The following is a 13,118-nucleotide window of genomic DNA, read 5'->3' as shown; positions in this document are numbered from 1 at the left end:
GTTCTGGTGTGTTTGGAAAAGAGTATTGTAAATGAGCCTGAGTCAGAAGAGGTTGGCCTATTATTATTAACTTGCTCATGTGGTCGAACATTAAAAATTGGCACTCACTTCTTCAGTAAAATTAAGCAGGCTTCATAATAACCTTTATTTTAAACCAATGTATTTGTTGGTGTGTTAATTATTATTATTATTATTATTATTATTATTATTATTATTATTATTATTATATTCTGTTTGTGTGTATTCGTGTATTTTTTCCCCAGGAGCCTGCAGCGCTGCTCCAGACCACACGATTGCGCTGTTGTATCACAGACGGCCGCTGTAGGTGAAAGACGCAGTTAGCTTTAGCTCTGCAGGCTAACTGCAACTTGAACTGCACTGAGTTTGTGCACTGCTCACTGTGGACCTGCCTGGTAAACCTCATGCACGCACACACTCTGTGCAAAAGGCTGTTTTAAAGAAGTTTGAGTGCATGACAGACGCGGACCAGGCGCGGAACAGCGGTGCAAAAGAAGCAGCGCGGCTGCGAACCCTCACCCAGTGCCCTCTGCCTCAGCCCCGTGCGTCCCGCCTCACACAGCGCTCATGTGGCCCCTGGTAACACGGTCTGCGGTCAACACAGGTCAGTGATCCACACGCTCCACACACGTATTCTAATGTTTCTAAAGTATAAAGTCACACAATTTTCTGCAACTGAAGACGAACCAGAGAAGTGCGTCAGGTGTGCTGTGGATCCGCTCTGTGACCAAACTGCTCCTTCTCTGGTACTCAGTAACTCACTCCAAACAACATAACAGACCCCACTGAAGCCTCTCAGACTGTGATCAGTCACTCAGATGAGCTGCTGTCAAAATTACCTCACTGTAAAGCAGGGCTGCCCAAACTGTGGCAAGACTAATTGCTATCGCCCCACATAGCAATCATACTGCAATTTGAAAAGCTCCTTATAGGTCTCACATCATCAAAATGACTAAAGCTTATGTGGAAAATATATACTTTTACAACGGAAGTTACTCCATAACCCTGAGTAAGTTCAACGGGATCAAAGCATCAGGCCTCGTAGGGATGGGACAAGATCTCATGCCACAAGATCCCACAAGACAAAATTGCCACAAGATTGTGCACACATTATTTAAAAAAACAAACATTATTTTCTTTCCTATCTGTTTACATTTGGATTGATGCTGATGAGTTACATTTCTTGAGTTGTTTTTGAGTCATAATTCCAAAAATATGACTCAACAACATTATAATAAAAATATAAATTTAAAACAAAAATGGTGATAACAAAATTTTGAACTGAATTGGACAATTATAAATCATGTTAATCATCTTGTCTCGTTCTCATGGCCCAAATGTCATGTCTCGTCTCATCTTGTGGAAACTTAATTGCACAAACCTTAACCTTAAGGCCTTTGGTAATGTCTTTATTGTTGGTTGCTTAAAGGTTCTATAGTACACAAAATTGACTCTTGAGCTTTAAGCTATGTCATAATTTTGTTATCTCATCAAAAAAATAGCCAAAGTTGTGTTGTGTTTTGTTTCATTCACACATGTTTAAGTAATCCTGCATTATCAGGCTGCTACGTCTCGAAAGTTCAAAATGGTCTGTTCCACCTTGCGATGTCATGAAGCGGTAGTTTTCAAGTGAACAGCTTCCTTTTACCTTCAGTAGAGGTTGGAATTTGAAATATCCAAATGATTCTAGTGAAGATGTATGGAGTTTAAAAACACACTGAAGCACTTTCTGTATTAACACATGACATCATAAGGTGGAACAGAGTGTTTTCTGTTTGAGAGAATAACTCAGCATAAATATTCAGGATTTGTGTGTTTAAAGGACCCATATTACGCTATTTTCTGATGTATGTTATAATATTATTTCCTCATCAATTCACATAAATGGAGTTGTGTTTTTGTTATAATTCACACATGTTTAACACACAAACTGTATATTTAGGCTGAGTTCTTTCAAACAGAAACACACTGTTCCACCTTGTGATGCCATATGATAATACAGGAAGTGCTCTGTTGTGTTTTTAAACTCCATACACCTTCACTAGAATCATTTGGATAATTTCAGCCCTGGAATTGCCAATCTCTACTGAACAAAAGGTAGAGGGTAGATGCTAACTTGGAATCTACCGCTTCATAACATCATAACATCAGCATTTGAGCTTTGGAGATGTAGACAGACTAATAATGCAGGATTACTCAAACATGAATGTGCATGGAACAAAACACAACTCCAGGTATGTTTTTGATGAAGTAATTCTAACATTGCTTAAAGTTCATAAAGAAATCACTGTGTGTAATACATAAAAAATATATAGATGAATCTTTGGTGTCTGAGCCCTACAGTAAACACATGAGTCTTTTGTTTCAGTCAGGTGCTGTGCGCTCAGAGCCATGTCCTCCTACAGCTCCCTGCTCCTCAGCCGCCCCTCTCCTACTGTCACCCATGTGGAGCTCAACCGGCCCGACAAACGTAACGCCATGAATCGCGCTTTCTGGAGGCAAGACTCCCACTCATGCCCTTATTCATGTGATGGCAAAACCCTCATTCATGTGATAGCAAAACCCATATCCATGTGATGGCAAATACATTTTGAATAAAACTTAGGGGAGGGCTGTCTGTAGGTATAAGGAACAGTGTGATTGATGCCTGGCTTTAATCAGGGCAGTCATGTGTGATGTCACATAGTACTTGCAATTGCAGAGGCCACTGAAGGCAGCACACACTCAGTTTTTGATTGTTTTTGACCAGAAAGCTGCAAATTTACCTAGTTTGTGCAAAAATTTCCAAAAGGAGGGGACAGTATGCTATTAAAACCACCATATACACACATATACATATTTTAGTAGTGAAAGTTGAAAAGGCTAGATGCCAAACTTGATACCACAATGATGATTATAAAAGCACTTTTTAGTGTCGGTGTCCCAAGGTCCAAAACTAATAATGTAGTGTATTGCATAATGTATTGTCTATGAAGAAAGATATGTTTAAATTGTCTTCAGCTGTTATGCTTTTGGGGGGATAGACTGGTTTGGTCTTGTTTGCAACTAATTTACTGCAAATTTTGTTCTAATTAGACTCCAAATCCCAGCACCACATCACAGGCCAAATTAGACCCCTGTTTTAGACCATGTAATGTGACATTAGATAATAGTAGTACCTTTATTATCATATGAATTATTATAATGTGAATTTGCACTAATTTCTCATATAGATTAAGACCCCTCTCTTACTGTCTTAACTGTTTAGTTCAACACTGTCCTATGCAACGTTTTTCCTCCCAGTATATATTTCTATAGCTTGTATATATATATATTTTATACCAGTTTTAGTACAATTTAGTATCTGGATAGAGAGAGACCAGGTAATTACAGACATATTGCCCGTAGGCCTGTAACAATAATTACTATGAACGCTTTTGGTTATATGATAACTTTTGAGCTGTAAAAGTTTGAATTAATAACTTCTATGACTCATTATGGATGCAAAGTAACTACTAAAGTGTTTTACTCTGCTGTTTATTTATTGCAGCTCATGATTTTTTTTTAGAATAGTTTTTTTATGGTATAAATCTGCTCTTGGGTGATTGTGGCATAAATTAGTTTCAATATTACTGTTTATCATCTATATTTACTTCACCAATGTATCGCCGTTCAAAAGGTATTATCGTGACAGGCCTACCCATAGGGAAATACCAACCTCTCCAACCCATCTGAAATAAACCCCTTTGACCATCTGCAGTGAGATGGTGAGCTGCTTCACTGAGATCTCTGATGACCCTGAGTGCAGAGTGGTTCTGGTGTCTGGAGCAGGCAAAATCTTCACAGCCGGTGAGTGCATCCTCTGCAGGGAATGTTTTATAGAAAGTCCCACTCACCTCTTTCTGATTTTATGTGTGCAGGCACTGACATGTTTCCTGATTTGTGTGTCCAGTAGGGCTATCCAAAAATCAATACCCACGCACTAATTGATACTAAAACTTGTATCAAAATGATGCAATTTTTAGAGATAGTCCATAGATACTGAAAAGTTGTGAGATAGTAGAGAGGAGAAAATGGGACCTTTTGTGAATAGCTTTACTACCATTATTCTGTGTTGAAAATTGCTCTCCATTGTGAAGAATCACTTCCTCTTTTTATTTGTTGTTTTGTTTGTGTGTGTGTGTATCTATCCAAAATCAAAGACATTTTTATTTTGAGTTTTGATTTCATGGTTACAAACTTGAACTCGGTGCCATTTAACACGAAAAATGTCCCAATTTCTTCCTCTAAAATGTTTTCCTTAGTATCGGAATCAAGTTGGAAATTTTAGTATTATGATTTTGTGACAATTTTGATGCAGGTATTGATGTGATTTCTGATTTGTGTATGTGCAAATGTAGACGTGATTTCTGATTTGTGTATGCGCAATTGTAGATGTGATTTCTGATTTGTGTGTGAGATGTAGACTTGATTTCTGGTTTGTGTGTGCAGGTATGATTTCCGATTTGTGTGTGCAGGCATAGACTTGATGGATATGGCCAGTGATGTGCTTCAGCCAGAAGGTGATGACACTGCCCGAATCTCCTGGAACATTCGCAAAATCATCTCCAAATACCAGGAGACCTTCTCAGTCATAGAGAAGGTGAGTGTGTGGGCTATTTGAAGCACAACTCTGACATACTGCAACTTTAAGGGGAAATACATTGCACTTTTTTGGTGGGGGTCCGTTGTCTGCTTGGAGATATTATTGCTTTGACTGTATGGTCCACAATTCGACATTAAACCTACCTATCTTGCAATGTTCTGTGACCTATAGCAATACATTTCCAAGGAGACTAGCAGGTAGCAGGTTAAAGGTCCTATATTGTGCAAAATTTACTCCTGTGAGCTTTTAGTCATGTTTGAGTGTTGTTACCTCAGTAAAAACATACCTGGAGTTGTGTTTTGTTTATTCACACATGTTATTAGTCTGTGTACATCTCCATAGCTCAAAATGCTGTTCCACCTTATGATGTCATGAAGCGGTAGTTTTCAAGTTAACGGCTACCTTTTACCTTTAGTTCAGTAGAGATCGGCAGTTCCAGGGCTGAAGTCATCCAAATGATTCTAGTGAAGGTGTATGGAGTTTAACAACAGTATAGCACTTCATATATTACCACATGACATCACAAGGTGGAACACAGTGCTTTTAGTATGAGGGAAGAACTCAGCCTAAATATGCAGGGTTTGTGTGTTAAAAATGTGTGGATGAAACAAAACACAACTCTAGGTATGCTTTTGATAAGGATACAACATTATAACATAGACTTTTTAAAAATGCATAATATAGGCCCTTTAAATGCAGCCCCTTTAAGAGACAGTTGTGATGGTTAAAAGGAATGTATACATGTTTATTGGGCTTTTAAAATAAGATTAAATTAATTCACGAGAACACTCTAAAATGAGTAATAATTGATACAAGCATAGCATCAAAAGAGTTGGTTTGACGTTTTAACCAACATTGTTCCCCTATGAAATATAAATGAAATTGCATGCTGTGATCCAGAATAAACCCATCTCCAATACTTGAGTCTGGTCACCGCTACATTTCCCTCAGTTCATATAGGTGTGATTGACAGGTGCTGTCAGCAGAGGGAGCTGTAACATAAATCTGATCTTCTGAAACATAACATAAAAATGTCAAGGAGGTCTACACCATTTTGAAGAGACAAAGATGTCCAGAGCATCATATGTCCACTTAAAAACTATGCAATAGGAGAAAAGGTGTCTCTTGTAGCACTGACAATACTGTAACAATTAATTTGCCTTTTCTAGTATATATATATATATATATATATATATATATATATATATATATATGTGTCATTATAGCACTTCATAGTCTTCAAGTTTATTTATCTAGCATATACAGATCACAAGATACATTGGAAAACTACAATAAAACGCCAAGATATCCTGTCTAGCTAGTATTAAATGCCAGTCAGAAGAGGTGGGCGTTCAGTGTAGTGTTAAACTGCATTAAAGACTGAGATGATTTGACAGGCAGAGGGAGGCTGTTCCATAGTCTGGGTGCTGCCACAGAAAAGTCTCTGTCACCTCTACACAGCCAGCAGGAGCTGTTCAGTTGACCCCAGGGCTCTGGGTGAAGAATAGAGCTCCAGTAACTCTTTGAAATAAAGAGAAGCCATAGAAGCACATTTTAGCCATTTAAGCACAATCAATAACAGTTTGAATTGTACTTGACATGAGGCAGTGCAGGCTCTCGTCTCTTATTTGTCATATTTTGTGGCACGAGATCTTATTCTGTGTTTAAAAGATTCTGTTAAATTATTTTTTGTACCAATGAGTAATTATTGTGAATATGCTGTAATATGTTTGCAATCAACATAGCTCATCATAATGTTCCCACAGTCATACAATAGCCACAGAATGTCCAGCCTCTGTATCACCTTCCCGTTTGTGCATTTCTTTCAGTGTCCTAAACCAGTGATTGTAGCTGTGCATGGAGCCTGTGTGGGAGGAGGTAGGCTCACATCTACATTTCACATAAAGGCAGAGCCATTTGGATAGTTTTATTATATTACTCTTTGCCCACACTGACAGACAGTGCGAAAATAAAGCATCACAGCTCAAGGTTAAAAATTATAAAACATGTTTTCAGTCGTTCAAGTTCAAAACACACAAGTCTTTCACACTTTTTTGTGCGTCATGGCTCCAAACAACTATTTCTGATCTGTGGTAAAACAATTCCTCATATTGACTGATCACAATTATTTATTTAATTGTATTAAAATACAAAATATTTAAATATTTAAATATTAATTTGATCAATTTAAACAACAGAATTTTAATAATTGACATTTTACACAAAAAAATGTCACATTTCTTTCTCGAAAGACTACTCCAAATCTCACAATTTTACTGTGAGAGGATTGGCTGTTCACCATTAGACATGACGGACTCTTGATCTCATTTAAAATGTGCTAGATTGCACAGCCTTATTGCACAGCCCCTCCATTGTTCAATATTATAATGTACTAAATGTCTTTGTCTCCATGGGAACTTTTCATTTATAAATTGGGCGAAGCTGTACTTTCAAACTTAACAAACTAAAACTAGTTTAGCAGTAAAATGTGCACTGACAATACTCAATATTGCTAAGTTATCTCCCTCCTCTAGGGGGCACTCCAGAGTACAAATAAATCACAATGAAATGAAGTGTACTTGGAGCTTAGTACTGCTGAAAACACATTTGCAGTTTTTTTTGTTTTGTTTTTTTTTTTTGTAAAATTAGGACTCAGTCCACATGTAGTTGAGGACGTTCACTGACAATTTAGAGAAGACTGAAATCTGAACTGCTATGCTAATACAAAAAACTCATTTCAGAACTGGTCATGGAGGTCTAAACTACAGAGTTTTATACACAACAGGATACCATCTATCTGTGGGCCATATGCCAAAAAAAAAAAATAATAATAATAAATATAATAATAATATAATAAATAATATAACAATTTCAATTTTATCATAATTCATGTTTTCTTCATATATTCTATACAGTGGTTAAAGTAACTTAAGTCTGCTGTTTCTGAAAGTCTTTACTGTGATTAGTTGTATCCCCCTGTCATTCAGCACTTGACTGAGGTTGACCAATAGGAGAAGCGGGAAGTGTCTGTTTTTACCATAGACCTGCTATAAACTAAAAAGCGAAAATCGCAATATGGTGATTTTACCAAAATGGCAAATTGTCACAGGGATGAGATCAGGATTTGTTTTTTATTGCCATATCGCCCAGCCCCATGCATGTGGAAAAAATATTCAAAATATGCTCATCCACAGCCAGGTGTTATTACATAATATTGATTATAGCAGAAGAAGGTTGAATCTTGTTATTGTTATTTTCTAACCAAGACACTGTAAACAACTTGGATGTGTTGGTCAGAGTGTAGTTCAGACAGATATTTAAGCCATTCTCTTGCAACAGAACTGAAGAAGTTCTTAATGAGAGACCAAACGTATTCACTCTAAAAAAAACTTTGTCTAGTTGACAGAGATCAATCCCCTTTTGCTATACTCCCTGCTATATACCCTGGACAACTCATGCCAGTGTTCTGCTATTTTAAATGCCTTCAGAATGGGCTTGACTTGATGTTTGCCAATGTTGTGTGTGAGAAGTGTTTTGGACTGAGCAAATTGTATGTTTCAGGTGTGGACCTGATCACAGCCTGTGACATCCGTCTGTGCACTCAGGATGCATGGTTCCAGGTGAAGGTAGGGTTCCACGGATGCTTGCAGACACTGCTGAAGATGGGGTAAGATGGCAGGAGGGATGAAGCGGGTAAAAGGTGAGGTGAACAAGTGGGGTGAGGCAAACAAGTGAGGGGTGAGAAAGACAGGTGAAGAGTAAGAAAGACAGGTGAGGTGTAGGCATACAGGAGGGGCTAAGGTGATGGGTGGGGTGGTGGGTGATCTGGTCAGGTAGTGATGGGTGTTTGAGTCCTCAGGAGGTGGACATTGGACTGGCAGCAGACGTGGGCACTCTCCAGCGACTCCCTAAAGTCATCGGCAGCCGTAGGTGAGAATCCTGCAGCTCACTTTTCACTTTAAGGGTCTGTATTCTGATAATAAGCTTCTCAAAAAGGCAGTTCTTTAGAGCTCAAAATGCTCTCTGCATGCCACACTGTTTTAGTTGGGTTTACACCTAACTGCCCACAGACACAGTTCAAATAGAGCTGCTAACTGGGCTGGACTAAAGAGGAGGGGTGGGGTCTGGACATATTAGGAACAGTGTGATTGGTCTAAAACAACAACTCCGCCCCTGCAGCAGGTGTTTGTAATCAGAAACACCTGGCTGTAATCAGGGCAGTCCTGTGTGATGTCAGCAACCACTTGAAATAGTAGTGGCCACTGAAGGCAGGTCAAACTTAGATTTAAGCGTTTTTGACCAGAAAACTGCAAATTTGCCTAGTTTGCACTAAACTTGTCAAAAAAAGGCTAGGAACAGAAGACATTACTATTAAAACACCATACACACAGTTTACTAGCATAAAAGTTCATTTAGTGTTGCGTTCCTCTTTAATCATGACTAAACTCTGTCTTTAAAGGTCCTATATTACGCTAAATTGGCTCTTGAGTTTTAAGCCATGTTATCCCCTCAAAAACATACCTGGAGTTGTGTTTTGTTTCATTCACACATGTTTGAGTAACAATTTTAGTCTGTTCTCCAGTACTCAAAATGTTTTGTTCCATTTAATGATGTTATGTAGTGGTAGTTTTCAAGTTGGCATGCACCTTTTACCTTTAGTACAGTAGGCATTGAAAGTTCCAGGTCTGAAATTATACAAATAATTCTAGTGAAGGTGTGTGGAGTTTAAAAACACAGTGGAGCACTTCCTGTATTACCACATGACATCACAAGGTGGAACAGAGTGTTTTCAGTTTGAGAGAAAAACTCAGCCTAAATATGCAGGGTTGGTGTGTTAAACACCTGGGAATTAAACAAAACACAACTCCAGGGATGTTTTTGATGAGAAAACATTATAACAGCTCTAAAAAAAAAAGAAGTAATATATAGGCCTTTTTAAGTTTTAGTCCCGCTTTAAAAGAGAGTAAAGCACTGTGGTCTATGTGTGCAGTTTGGTGAATGAGCTGGCTCTCACTGCCCGGAAGATGTACGCAGACGAGGCCCGTGACTGTGGACTGGTTAGGTATGACATGAACTCTACAAACACATCACACTGACAAGAATCCACTCCAATGTCCTAGAATGTCAGTTTAAAGCCAAACTAAGTCACTTTAACGATAGAGTTCTCCCTGACCCTCGCTTGTGAGAATACGTGTCATGCATTTTTTTCTTTTTTATATTAGTTAGTATAATCACATACAAAAACATACAACGCAAAAAAGAGCCAGGGTTTCCCAGGAGAACTCTCTTCTGGTTGATGTTCACCCTTGTAATATAGCAGAGAGAGACGACGATTGCTTCAAACATCCTGAAACTTCATATTTAAAGGTCCTATATTGTGCACTTTTTATGCAAAATTGACTCTTGTGAGCTTTAAGTCATATTCAAATGTTATTTCCTCAAAAACATACCTGGAGTTGTGTTTTGTTTCATTCACACATGTCTACATCTCCAAAGCTCATCACCACTTGTTATGTCTTGAAGCAGTAGTTTTCAAGAGTGTGTTAAACGTGTGAATGAAACAAAACACAAAGCTCCAGGTATGTTTTTGATGAGGAAACATTATAACATGGATCAGAAAATTGCGTGATATGGGCCCTTTAACCATCACAGGGACTTACAAATGATGATCTAATAAGGTAAAAATGTTCCTGAGTTCTACTTTAAATCCTGTAAACATCCCCTGCCTTGGAAAAAGTCTCATCCTGTAAACTGTCCTCTCTTGTGTCCCCTTGTGCGTTCTTGTGTCCTCTCTGTCCCCTTGTGTCCCCTCTGTCCTGTGCAGCCGCTTGTTTGTGAACAAAGAGGCCATGATGGCAGCTGCTCTGGAGATGGCGGGGCAGATCGCAGCGCGTAGTCCTGTGGCCGTTCAGGGCACCAAAGTCAACCTGGTGTACTCCCGAGACCACAGTGTCCAGGAAGGTCTCAACTATATGGTACACATGCTATATTATCAGTCACTACGTTTACATGCACAGATCAGTGTCAAAGTCTCCAGCAAACAGTCGGAACACTCTTGTCCCAGTGTACAGCAGGTCAAAGAACTGAATAGGCGCAAACGGGGGTATGAGGCGTTCGGGGGGGCTAGTATTTTAGCATTAGCACTAAAACTTTGAAAACATAGATAAGCAACATGTCATTTACAGTAAATAATAAAAATAATGCATTAGTGTTGAATGGAACTTTTCCAGATGCTCAAAAGTTACAATTTTGTGCGTCATTCATTCACTCCACACTCAGTGGTGGTAAGCTACCATTGTAGCCAGTGCTTCCCTGGGGCAGATTGACTGTAGTGACGCTGCCAATCTATACCATCAGCCCCTCTCACCACCACCAACACTCATACACCATTCATACTAGGCAATGTGGGTAAAGTGTCTTGCCTAAGGACACAACAACAGTTTTTGCCTCTGGCACTGCACTGTGGCACTTGAAGTTACCAGTGGTCTCCCTTCCAAGTACTAACCAGGCCCAGCCCTGCTTAGGTTCAAAGGGTTGATAAGATCTGGATTTGTTCAGGAGGCTTGGCCATATTGAGTATTTTGAAGAACTGTGTCACTCACAAATTATTGGCTCTCTGCAGTGCAAATAAACAGATCACATCAAATCTCATAGTTTTTACTTTCATTTTTAATGGACCAAAACAATGAAACAGCATAAGCTAGTCCACGGTGGAGAGACTGTAGTTCGTTTAGTCACGACATATCTAAAATCAGTGAGTGAATGTCCAAACAAATGTCTAATATTTCCCTGGCTGTTTCCTACTTTGTGCACAAGGAGCAGGTATCTAAGTACATATCTGCTTCTCCAGATGGTTGATTGGGATCTTTGATATCTGATTCACAATGCCTCAATCGTAGTTTGAGGTTTTACCGGTTTTACATGCATTTTGAAAATCCTGTCTAGATTGGACTAGGCCAGTTATCTGATTTTCCTAGCCTGCATGTAAATGTAATGTGTGTGGGGTGTGTGGGGGCAGTATGATACAAGGGTGGCAGGTGCATCTGAGTCTGACCCTGCCTGTACTCCTGTTCTTCAGACTGCATGGAACATGAGCATGCTGCAGACTCAGGATGTGATGAAGTCTGCCCAGGCCTCCATGGAGAAGAAGGGCCCTGAGAGCATCACCTTCTCCAAGCTTTGACCTGACCTCAGATCTCACCACACTCACTGTGCCTTCACTCATCTGTGCTTATTTAATGATTCATCCCATCATTTTTGTATTAACGTCATCAATAAAATGTCACATTAAATTGTCAGCCAGTTCAGCCTCTTCTTAAAGGAAGTTTGTGGTTTGTAAACTTGCATCAGAACAAATCCTTGATTTTTCAATAAAAAAAAAAAATCTCAGTTATTAAAAACACAAATTAAGTGATTTAATTCAATGAATTGCCCAGCCCTAGCTCTTACAGTTTTAAAACAGATATTACAGTCATAGCTGAACCTGGGTCACTAGTGCCTTAAGATAGAGGACAGTTTCTCAGTATATGGACAGGCCTCATGTGAAAGCTCCAAACCTCCAGAATCCACTCGCTGAGATGCAGAGGCTCCACTAGCACCGATTCATGATTACTACAGGTGCTGGGGTTTAGGTCGTGATCATTCAGATCAGGGAGAGTCCTTTTAGGTTTAAACCAACTGGATTTCAGCATTAAAACTGGCAACCCAACAAACAACTCATGTCCAATATTTTGTAATAAAAAATAAATCAGCATTACAGTTGTTACCAGTAAAATCTATATGTGATGTTTACCTGATATCTGGGGACAGGTCATATTCATGGAATTTAACATCAGACTTACATAATGGTTCCTTTATTGTTATGTCATTAAGTTGTCATGACAAATATGTGGTAGTCTACAGCGTGAAATTCACAGTTGAGTGGGTATAATTCATGTTATATAAATGTGTCTTATATAATGGTGAGCTCAGCTGGCCTTCTGAAGACAATGGGACCAGTACTTATTCACTTACGTATTTTCCGCACTATAAGGCGCATCGGAATATAAGGCGCACCTTCTATGAATGGTCTTTTTTTTTTTTTTTTTTTTTTTTAAAAAAAAAAAAAAACAACTTCATATATAGGGCATTATAGATTATAAGGCGCATAGAATATAAACTACTGTAGTAGCTGGAGTTGTGTTACGCATCCACGAGATGGAGCTGCGCTAAATGGAATGTCAACAAAACAGTCAAGTCAGTCAAACTTTATTAATAGAATAAAAAAAAAAAGTTCTGAAAACTTTGTTCACTCACAAAACAAGTATAGTAACTCTCAAAATAGTGCAACGCAATAACAATAACTCAACGTTGTTCAAACGTTAATGTCCATATTCACAATATCTCCCAGCCTTGTTTAGTTGTAAACACGTGAAAGAAACACGTAAAGCCTCACTTTTTCAGTTCATTGCTCATTCACGAATCAGTCGAGTTCTTC

The 13,118-nt window shown here is 38.7% G+C and overlaps 1 protein-coding gene across 1 annotated transcript; it reads left to right on the top strand.

Moving 5' to 3' along the window:
• The first annotated feature begins 263 nt into the window (after positions 1-263).
• On the top strand, positions 264-11,940 carry ech1 (enoyl CoA hydratase 1, peroxisomal). The gene is made up of 10 exons (XM_033976997.2): positions 264-622; positions 2,387-2,516; positions 3,758-3,846; positions 4,515-4,639; positions 6,472-6,520; positions 8,204-8,268; positions 8,502-8,572; positions 9,633-9,704; positions 10,467-10,617; positions 11,721-11,940. Exons 1-10 carry the CDS (start codon positions 586-588, stop codon positions 11,823-11,825), a joined length of 894 nt encoding a protein of 297 aa, XP_033832888.1. The 5' UTR covers positions 264-585; the 3' UTR covers positions 11,826-11,940.
• The last annotated feature ends 1,178 nt before the right edge of the window (positions 11,941-13,118 follow it).

This window comes from Periophthalmus magnuspinnatus, chromosome 13 (genome assembly GCF_009829125.3).
Source record: "Periophthalmus magnuspinnatus isolate fPerMag1 chromosome 13, fPerMag1.2.pri, whole genome shotgun sequence".
In the NCBI taxonomy this organism is placed as follows: Eukaryota; Metazoa; Chordata; class Actinopteri; order Gobiiformes; family Gobiidae; genus Periophthalmus; species Periophthalmus magnuspinnatus.
Note: the sequence above shows the minus strand (reverse complement) of the source record. Positions and strands in the feature narration are given on the sequence as shown.